The 10,823-nt window shown below is 50.0% G+C and overlaps 1 protein-coding gene across 1 annotated transcript; it reads left to right on the forward strand.

Moving 5' to 3' along the window:
- Window positions 1–503: 503 nt before the first annotated feature.
- On the forward strand, window positions 504–10,455 carry AQP11 (aquaporin 11). Its single transcript, XM_015420714.1, has 3 exons — window positions 504–2,111; window positions 9,216–9,332; window positions 10,259–10,455. Exons 1-3 carry the CDS (start codon window positions 1,517–1,519, stop codon window positions 10,327–10,329), a joined length of 783 nt encoding a protein of 260 aa, XP_015276200.1. The 5' UTR covers window positions 504–1,516; the 3' UTR covers window positions 10,330–10,455.
- The last annotated feature ends 368 nt before the right edge of the window (window positions 10,456–10,823 follow it).

Consider the following 10,823-nt stretch of genomic DNA (forward strand, 5'->3'; position numbering starts at 1 on the left):
TCTTGGTTGGGAAATCCCTGGAGGTTTTGGGGGTGGAGCCCGAGGAGGGCGGGATTTGGGGAGAGGAGGGGCTTCAGTGGGGCCCAGCGCTCAAGACTACCCTCCACAGTAGCCGTTTCCTCCAGGAGAACGGATCTCTGCCGCCTGGAGACTAGCTGCGATTCCGGGAGCTCCCCCGACTCCACCTGGGGGTTGAGGATCCCGGTTCCGTCTCTGCCTTGCGTTTCTTGCCACTTCCCTGGCCTGTGCTGCAGAACCGGCGAGGCGAGGCGCTCCAAAGTCAGGGCGGGATGAGGAACCGGCCAGCTCTCCCTCCTGGCTGCAGCGCCCCGTCCTTGGTCACCGTCTCGGGGCCGACCTGTTGCTCCCGCGGCCCTGGAAGGGCCCTGATTCCCTCGCGCCCGCCCGCGTTTCGGCGCCTGCGGAGTTGCCCGCGCCGACTCGGCTCCGGCGGGGGGGGGGGGGGGGGGAGCGGCTCTCTCCTCGCTCGGCTCGTCCCGGCGCCCGCCCAGCTCAGTAGCCCTCCGATCGCGGGCTGGGCCTGGCTGCTGAAGGCGCGGCGCTCCAGGAGTCCGCTGCAGACTGAGAGTCCGGCGGCTCCGCAGAGAGGTGAACCGTTGCTTGCTCGGATTTGAGCGGAGCGGCTCAGCTGCCCGGTGAAGGCTGAGCAGGAAGGCTGTCAGTTACGGGGAAACGGAAGAGGGAGTTTGGAGACCCGAATGGCTTGAGCGCCGGACTCCAGGGAGGAGGTGAGGGAGAGCAGGGACCGGCCAGAGGGAAGGAGCTGGTCTCTTCCAAAAGAGAAGGAACTCTCAGCACCTCCTCCTCCCCTGCTGGGGCTCCGCACCTGTGAAATGCAGCGCTCCACCGGGACAGGAGGGCGACACCGCCACAGTTTGGGGGACAGTTGGATTTGAGTTCAGGAGCACCTTGGAGATTAAGGAGATTGTGGGGGAGGGAGGTATAAGTGTTCAAGAGCCAAAGCTCCCTTCCTCGGATAAGGTCTGTGGCCTGACTGCGCAGGGATTGGGAGCAACTCAGACCTCTCGTGACCCTAGCCAGCAGCGGGACCCTGGGCAGGAGGAAAGGGGAGCCTGAAACCCCAGATGGGGCAAGGTAAGCGGGCACACAGGGAGATGTGACCATAAGACTTGTGAAGGACAAACCAGGCTGGCAGAAGGAAAGGTGAGACCCCTTTGCACTCTATAGAGGAATCTTAGCAAGGGCTAGCTGAAAGCCCCCCCCTCAGGGTGAAAGGTCAAGAGGCCCATAGTCTCCAATGTGATGTGTGCTGTCGGGTCATAACTGGCACTGGGCAGATGAAGGGCAGGAGGGGGGGAGGAGCCGTCGAGCCCTCCCTGTGGGGTCAGGGAGTCAGAGCTCCCACTAACATGCAGAGAAAGCCGAAGGGGCAGAGCACCAATGTCTTCCTAAGGGACTCGGTGAAGAACCGGAGTGACCAGAGGGCGGTGCCACTCCGTCGCTTCCTGCTTCATGAGTCTCAAATTTTGGGGCCATGGCTGCCTACGACACCTGCGTCTCGCTGCTCGTGATGGCGGCGACCATGGCCCTCACCGCGTGCTGCAGGCGACTGGCCCACCAATTTATGCACCGTAAACCACACCTGTACTCCTTTGTCCTGGAGCTCAGCGGCGCCTTCCAGATCTGCGCCTGCACCCACGAGCTGCGCATGCTGGCCGACCTGCCGCCCAAGCCTCAGATGGCACTTGCCCTCGTCTATCTCTTCACCACCTTCCATTGCCTGTCCTTGCCCGGCAGCATCAACAATCCCTCCAGCAGCTTCCAGCTCTTCTGCAGCAACAGGAGCACGGTCAAGGCCTGGGCGCTACAGAGCTCTGCTCAGTTCATTGGCGCGGTGTTGGCCCATGTTTACATCAAGTCGATCTGGACACTGGGGGCCATACCGGCGCATTCAAGTGCGCTGGGGGAGAATTGCAGCGGCCCGATCCAGACTACCGTAGCCAACGCTTTTCTTCTCGAACTCCTCTTCTCCTTCGTGTTCCACCTGGCCGTGCTGAAACTGGAATCAATGGAGCACAGGACCAAAATTCATCTCCTTGCTTTGCTGATCACCGCTTTGGTATACAAAGGTCTGTTTTCTCCTTTTCCTTCTTCCCTGTTGTCGTCTTAGGCTACCAACCAGGATTCAGTGACTTTTTAACCATGGTGTTGTCACACAGTTGCCTGTCTACTGTTTTTTTTCAGTTTGGACTTTAGTATAGCTAACAATGCAGCCTCAACAGAGGCCTTGACTGAAATGTGTTCTATAGGCAGGTGGCCCTACTGTCAGCCGGTGGTTGCTGAAAATAAATAGTACAACATGATCAAAAGGAGATAACTTCAGGCGAAAGGGATTGGAAGTAGGTGGACCCTCAACCAGACCTATTTTCATCAATGACAACCCTTGCGGTCATTTTTCTTTTGTTTGAACATTAAAGTCGGGGGGGGGGGAACAGCAGAAGACATCTCTTGGTCGCATTTGGTTAACAGACATGTAGAATTGGCAGAGCCATATCTTTATCTCTTTCACCTTTTTATTTGTGTCTTTGAGGCACAGGTAAGGGATGTTGTAACATCTAAGACGTCCTGAGCCAAAACTTTGGAAACATCATGCTAAGCTGGTTTATAAACTTGCTAGCATACTTTCTCCACCCCTTTAGGTTGGGGTTTGCAAAATAAAAGCTCCCTAAAGCGTAATGGATGTTGGGCACTTTCACACATGTGAAATAATGCAGTTTCAACCCACTTCAGCGACTGTTTGCAAGTGGGTTTTGCCATTGCACACAGTAAAGTCCAGTTGCAAAGTATGCTATTTAGGGTGTGTGAAAGTGCCGTTGGCTTATTATCAAAGCACTGAGGCTCAATGAAACATCCCAGAGCTCTGCAGTGTCCCTGACTGATTTATTTTCAGTGTTACCCCTTTGGGAAACGGAAAGTGGAAATTTGGTATTCGGTGTGTTTGAAGGCAAGCAAGAATTATGAGTCTTGGATAGATTACTCAAGGGGGCCACGGATACCATGGAGCTCGCTAACACCCTTAGTGGAGCCCTCCAAAGTGCTGTTAGAAAGTGGGCAGGGTTAGGTGAGGCTTTTCCCCACAGGGCTTCTGATTGGCTGTGCAGATTGAAAGGTGTCCTGTTAAAGAGAGCTTCAGCCTGAAATGTTCAAGAGTTACTGTAGAGGTGTATATAACCTCAATCCCTGGCATTTTACGGTTGGCTCTGCCTCCTGCAGTAGCCTTTTTGTGATTGGACCCATTGCCCTTTGTCAGAATCCCAAAGGTGCCCACAGGGTCAAGAAGGTCGGGGATCCCTGGACTACTCAATCCTTGCAAAAACATTTACACTCTTAAGGGGCTGTGTCCATGTGGGAACTTTCAATAAATCCAGTGCAGCATTTTAATGCTCAACAGGAAGCATAAGCAAGAGCAGAAAAGGTGGTACCAAATTCCTCAACAATCTAAGCAGATTCCTGAATGGAGTGTATGTGTGATTCCACACTAGACCTTAAATCCTGGTTCAGCCTTGTCCCCGAACTTACGTTCTGCACTACACTCGAGTTCACCCCTGTAATTATCTCGGGGGATTTTTTGTTTCCACATTACTTTGAGGTCACCCTGGTTTTGCCCCACACTTGTCCCGGGATAAACGGATGCTGTTATAACCAGGGATAAACGCAAGGTATTGTGTCGTGAGTTGAACTCTGATAAAACCAGGGATGAGATCCAAGTGCGGAAAGGACCTTTAAGAGAGGGAACTTTCTCTGTGATGGTACCAGTGCTGGGGAGTAGCATGTTGTAGAAGGTCCCTAGATTTTGGAAAGTCTAGGGCCTCTCTTTCAGTTGGCCTTCTCGAATCAAGGCTGTTCTGAAAGGCTACAAGTAGGGACCCGTGAGAAACTTGTGGGAGTGGCTGTCCCATTCCCCCACCTTTGTTTCCTCCCCTCTCCCCCTGCTTCTCTGCCGCTCACACCTTCTCCCTCCCGCCACCTGTTCTCTTTCTCTCTTCTATGCGCCACTTACTTTCTCTTTCTGCCCTCCACCCCATCACTGTCTTTCTGCCCCCATCACTCTCCCAGACGCCCACCTGCTTCCCCCCCCCCCCAGCAGCAGTAAGGGCAGCAGCTGTCCAGGAACCACAATGGATTTCCCAACTATAGAGATCAGTTCCCAAATAAATGGGAAAGAGAAAGTAAACTTGAGAGTGCTCTTGAGCAGAGAGAGTGAGACCTTCTCTATCTACTACAAAACACACATTCTGCCCACCCTTACAGAGCTTCATCTGGCCACAGAGGGTTTGAAAAACATCCTGATCACTGCTAGCATGTAGGCAAGGTCTTTTGTGGTCGGCTGTCTGTTGTCATTGATGCGTTTTTAGTCCGCACGTTGCTTTGAACTGTGTGAAGACATTACATTGAAGTTTGTAACACAGTAGCTTTACTGTTCTCCTTTTATGCTGAGCAGACTGGCCGAATATATGCTCAGTCATTCACGTAAGTCCTCCCTCTCCTCCCAGAAGCATGTGCTTGGATTGCCAGCTCTTCTATTGCAATCACAGGCCAGTCCAGTTTGTCTTTCACTAAGTTCATTCAAGTACGCAATTGCAAAGCATTGCTGGCATCTGACGACACGCAAGAGGAAAGCATGTGTCAGTCCCCTTTGTCTCTGTTGGCACCACGTGATGCTAACAAGAAGTTAAGTGTCCCGAAATCACACACAAAGCAGACTGGCAGATGTTGTTGAGGACAGCAACCTGTGGGACTTTCGCATTCAGCAAAGAGGGCTAGTTCAGCCAATGAGACTGAGGTTCCAAAAGTCTGTTATTTTGAAGTCAAAAGCAGCATCGTTCAAACACGTTGCCATGCTGTAAGGACTCAAACATTAAATGGCAAAAAGTTTTCTTTTTCATACGTTGCTGAGATGATATCAGAGCTGGAGCTCTGGGGATGGAATACCCCATGGATGAGTGGCTATTAGCCACAAAGTATAGATAGGGGCTCTGGGGCAAGTGATGCTCTGTCTTCTTGGTGCTTGGGGGGGGGGGGTCAACAGTGGGAGGGCTTCTAATGTCCTGGCTCCACTGGTGGACCTCCTGGTGGACCTCCTGGTGGCACCTGGTATTTCTGGCCACTGTGTGACACAGAGTGTTGGACTGGATCGGCCTTTGGCATGATCCAACATTGGCGTCTCTTTTGTTCTTATGAGCAAGCTTCATTGAGATGTTAACATGTAGGCTGCATGTGGAGGCTAGCCTAGCACCCACTTGGTTGAAGAGAAAAGCCAAACACATGCAAGGATTATTTGCAGAGGGGTCGCCATAAGTCAGCTGTGACTTGATGGCACCTTCTGCCGCCACTACCACGCTGCTCAGCCCTCGGAGGCTCAGTCTTTCTGGGACAGGAGAGCCATAAAGAGCAGAGCCCTGAGGCCTCTGCCAGCAAGTGGAAAGAAGTGCAGAAAAGGGCAACTAGGATGATAAAAGGGTCGAAACACTTCCCCCATAAAGAAAGGTTAAAGCGCTTGGGGCGCTTTAGCTTGGAGAAACGATGGCTGAGGGGTGACATGATCGAGGCTTACAGGATTATGCGTGGGATAGAACAGGTAGAGAAAGAGGTACTTTTCTCCCTTTCTCACAATACAAGAACTCGTGGGCACTCCATGAAATTGCTGAGCGGTCGGGTCAGAACGGATAAAAGGAAGTCCTTCTTCACCCAAAGAGAGATTAACACATGGAATTCACTGCCACAGGAAGCGGTGGCGGCTACAAGCATGGACAGCTTCAAGAGGGAATTAGATAAGCATAAGGAGCAGAGGTCCATCAGTGGCTATTGGCCACAAGGTATAGATAGGAACTCTCGGTCTGGGGCAAGAGATGCTCTGTATTCTTGGTGCTTGGGGGAGGGGGCAACAGTGGGAAGGCTTCTAGTGTCCTGGCCCCACTGCTGGACCTCCTGATGGCGCCTGGTATTTTTGGCCACTGTGTTGGACTGGATGGGCCATTGGCTTGATCCAACACTGGCTTCTCTTATGTTCTTAAGTGGTCAACTATTGGTTTAAGACAAAAAGAAGAGCGACCATCCAGGCAAGATAGCCTAGAACACCCTTTGCTGTTCTGCATCAAGACCAAAATTGCTCCGAGCCAAGATTCTGCAAACTTTCTCCCCGAGGTCTGCATTCTTACCTTTCAGGCAGGCAGAAACCGGAATAAATCGCTGGAAATTCCCTGCCTCAAACCGCAGTGTCTTAGAAAATTGCAAATGTGGAAAGACCGACACTGATATTTCTGAGAATTCAGTGCTAATCCCTATTGTTTCAGTCTGCTTGGCACACAGGCAGATGGTGTTCGTGGATCTGACTGAGTAAACATTTAGTAATTCCTTCCTTGCAACCTGAAGGTGTGTGTGTGTGTTTTAGGGCCTTTCTGTTGCTATGAGAATACTTTAAAGAAATACTGTGTGTTTTTAAAAAAAGAGTGTTTAGGTTTTGAAATTAAATCCATGTCCACTTACCTCTTGCGGGAGTAAGTTTATGATCCAGACCAATAGGCTGGTTTTTCCTCCCTAACTTGCGTTTACAAATCAGAGTTTTCCTAATTGTGTTCAATCATTAGCTCCATAGGGCAGTCAGTTCAATTAAGGCAAGAAGGAACTGTCCCTGAATGACCACTGTGCAGTGGCCGATCGTGGTTTTGCGGCCATTTGGGACTTTCAGCACACCTCGCTAATCATCCATTTACATTTCATGGTCTATTTCAACTGTGACAGTCATACTGAGATGTTTGAAAACAGCAGTGTGGACTGCAGACGTTAACTGCAGGAAGCAAAGTCCAACTGCTGTCGTTCAATTAAGTATGGAAAGTTGCCAAGCCACGATAATGAAGCATTGGAGCTTTTACAGAGAAGTGAGGAAGTGCCATGGCTCAGAGGTAGGAGGTGATGTGAAAGACCTCCACCTGAGACCTTGGAGAGCCATGGAGAGGGGCTGTGGCTCAGTGGTAGAGCATCTGCTTGGCATGTAGAAGGTCCCAGGCTCAATCCCCGGCATTTCCAGTTAAAAGGATCAGGCAGTAGGTGATGTGAAAGACCTCTGCCTGAGACCCTGGAGAGCCATGGAGAGGGGCTGTGGCTCAGTGGCAGAGCATCTGCTTGGCATCCAGAAGATCCCAGGTTCAATCCCTGGCATCTCCAGTTAAAAGGACCAGGCAGGAGGGGCTGTGAAAGACCTCTGCCTGAGACCCTGGAGAACCATGGAGAGGGCTCAGTGGCAGAGCCTCTGGCATCCAGAAGGTCCCAGGCTCAATCCCCGGCATCTCCAGTTAAAAGGACCAGGCAGGAGGTGATGCGAAAGACCCCCGTCTGGGAACCTGGAGAGCTGCTGCCAGTCTGAGTAGACAATACTGACCTTGATGGACCAATGGCCAGATTCAGTATAAGGCAGCTTCATGTTAAAGGGAAGGGTTGTGGCTCAGAGGCAGAGTATCTGTTTCGCATGCAGAAGGTCCCAGGTTCAATCCTTTGGCCTGATCCAATTAAAGGATCTGGCTGTCGGTGATGTGAAAGACCTCTGCCTAAGACCCTGGAGAGCTGCTGCCAGGCTGAGTAGGCAATATTGACCTGGATGGACCAGTGACCTGATTTAGTATAAGTAAGCTTTGGTGTGTGTTCAGGGCAGCCTACCCAGTCCATAGCTTATGCTAATCGCTACAGTACATTGACCTTGGTGTGTGAATCAACGTGGTTCAGTCTAAGGCTTTGAACTTGGGCCTAGGAGACTTGATGCCAGATCCCTGATTCACAGAACAACCTTGAGCAAGGCACTGCTGCTCAGACTCAGTTTCCCATGAGTAAAATGGGAATGGCAGCCCTGTACCTAACAGAGGCACTTGAGGGGAGGCATGCAGTAGGTTTGCCTTATAAATGTTCCACCTGCTCTTCCTGATCTCCATTCAGAGGGCTGAATGTCACCAGAAGCAAACAGTGCAGTTCTGGGAAACCCTCCACAGAGATTCACCCTCACCTTTGGAATCTGAGCCCGCTGGGAATTTGTTCAGAGGCTTCAGAGCAGCTTCTGTATACAAAGTATATCGATCTGATCCTGACGTACTGGTTTAGTTTTCGAGGAAGCGGTCGCAATGGTGTAATCCCGCCTGCACTTCTCCTTTATTTTGCATTGCAATATCCTTTTGAAGAGACAGTGACCAGAACTGTCCACAGTATTCCAAATAAGGCCACATCACAAGCTTGCATAGGGGCATTATAATATTGGCTGTTTTATTTTCAGCCCTTTTCCTAATGACCTTCAGCATGGAATTTGCTTTCCCCCCTATGACTGTCCCAATGGCCTGATTCAGCAGAAGGCAGCTTCGCATGTTCACAGTCGGCGTAAACTGGGTAGCCGTGTCAGTCTGTCTGTAGCAGCAGAAAAGAGCAGGCGTCCAAGAGCACTTTAAAGACTTTAAAGACTAACAAAATTTGCAACGGGGAGGGAGCTTTCGTGACTCACTGCTCACTTCCTCAGATACAGCTAAAATGTGAGTCCATCTGTCCTAATATCATAAGACTGATGGATGTCCATTCTGTATGGCTAAATGTGGCGCCTTCCATGGAGATTGTTCCAGATGGGTAGCCGTATTAGTCCGTCTGTAGCAATAGAAAAGAGCAAGAGTCCAGGAACATTTTAAAGACTAACCCTAATTGGTGGCAGGGTAGGAGCTTTTGGGAGTCACTGCTCACTTCCTCAGATACAGCTAGAATGTGAGTCCATCTGTTTTAGTATTACAAGGTTGATGGGTTTTCATTCTGTAGGGCTAAGTATGATGCCTTCCATGGAGATAGATCAAGATGGGTAGCCATGTTAGTCTGTCCGTACTAGCAGTAGAAAAGAGCAAGAGTCCAGGAGCACCTTCAAGACTAACAACATTTGTGGCAGGGGAGGAGCTTTTGTGAGTCACGGCTCACGTCTTCAGCAGTGACTCAAGAAAGCTCACGCCCTGCCAAAAATCTTAGTCTTCAAGGTGCTCCTGGACTCTTGCTCTTTGCCACTGTTGATAAATCAGTTCTACTAGCAGCATCAGGTCTTTAATACTGTCTGGTATTATTAACTGTTAAGATATCGACTCTACTATCTCATAGGGTTTTAAAGTCAGATGGATAATCTGAGACACAAAAATGATGCGTTTGTTGGTTTGTTTTTACAGGAGGGCATCTCACAGGGGCGATATTTAACCCAGCTCTGGCTTTCTCTTTGCACTTGAGTTGTTTTCTGGAAAAATTCTGGAATTACACATTGGTGTACTGGGTAGCACCCTGCATAGGTAAGTTTATGCTTGTCTTCGAGCTTATAGCCAGAATTAAACTTTGTTGGTCTTAAAGGTGCCACTGGACTCAAACTTTGCTGCTACCCCACCTTTAGGTGCTCACCTTTTTTCAAGACTTTTGCTTCTCACCCGACCTCTCAGGCCTCTGCACTGAAATTGGCTTCAGAGCGTCCTGGAGACACACCAGTGGGCCACTGTTTGGAAATTACTCTCTTATCATCGAGTCTTATGTAAAACAAAGGTGGCTGACACTCCCCCCCCCCGCCTTGGTGCATATGTGTAGCCTTCACGGCAACAAGTGTTGATATTAAACAGCATTTTTGTGCTTGGTGAATCAGTGCAAGGACAAGGTTCGGTGGTGAGAAATCCTGAACAGCTGCCAGAGTGGTGATCGCAATGAGAGAATTGTCCAAGCTCTTGTTTTGTATTAGTTGCACTGGCAGGGTTTTTGAGGCCCAACTGGTTCAGCCGCCACACCGTTTTCCCATATGCTTATTCTAATGGCTCGGCCTCCAAGAACCCTGTGAGCTTTGCAGCTGATTGGGATTAGCCCCTCCAAGCTGTTAACAGGTCCCCGACTCTGAGAACGCTTCCTGTTCTTGGCATACAGCTGAACTCATGGCAGGAGGCTTAAGTTTCACAAAGGCTGGGTAATGGGCTTTCAGTGCACTTTAGCAATTGTTTGCAAGTAGATTTTCCTGTTTCGCACAGGAGATTCCGGCTGCAAAGGATTGCTAAAGCACATTGAAAGTGCATGATCCAACATGTATGTGAAATCAGCCTGTGTGTATATATATATATACCACGCAGGAAGGCTGACACAGTCTCAAACACAATCCCATGCAGGCTGTTTAGAGACGATTCTCCATTGTGCAGTCATCAGGTATTTCCTTAAAAAACCCTTTTTACTTTTGTCATTTCAGGGTCTGTCTTGGTGGCTGTCATGTGGGATGAAGTGATTCCACTCATACGCAGGCATTTTAATGTTCAGTAGACTCAACAGAACTGATGTGTGGACTGGAAGATGGACACTAATATTGCTTCAGCAATGTTCAGACTGCTGCTTGGGGAATATAATTTTAGAATTTCATGGGATGGCATTTGCTTGTGCCATTAAAGAACAGACTTGCTTTTCTGAGTCCAGCCATGTATTTCTCACCTCACAAGCAAAAGCTGCAAGGACCATTTGTTAACTTCAAACTAGGTGCCCCATTCTTTGGCCTGTCCTCCAAAACCACATAAGAAAAGAGGAGACCTCTCATTGGATGATATTTAAGATTGCAAAATACCTGGAGATTTGGGGGGGGGGGTTGGAGCCTGAGGAGGGTGGGGTTTGGGGAGGGGCTTCAGCAGGGTACAATGCCATAGAGTCCACCCTCCAATCAGCCATTTTATCCAGGGGGAACTGATCTTGGACATCTGGAGATCAATTGTAATTGCGGGAGATCTCCAGGCACCACCTGGAGGTTGGCAACTTTACTAACACTG

This window comes from Gekko japonicus, unplaced genomic scaffold (genome assembly GCF_001447785.1).
Source record: "Gekko japonicus isolate JY-2015 unplaced genomic scaffold, Gekko_japonicus_V1.1 scaffold1409, whole genome shotgun sequence".
NCBI classification, from domain to species: domain Eukaryota; kingdom Metazoa; phylum Chordata; class Lepidosauria; order Squamata; family Gekkonidae; genus Gekko; species Gekko japonicus.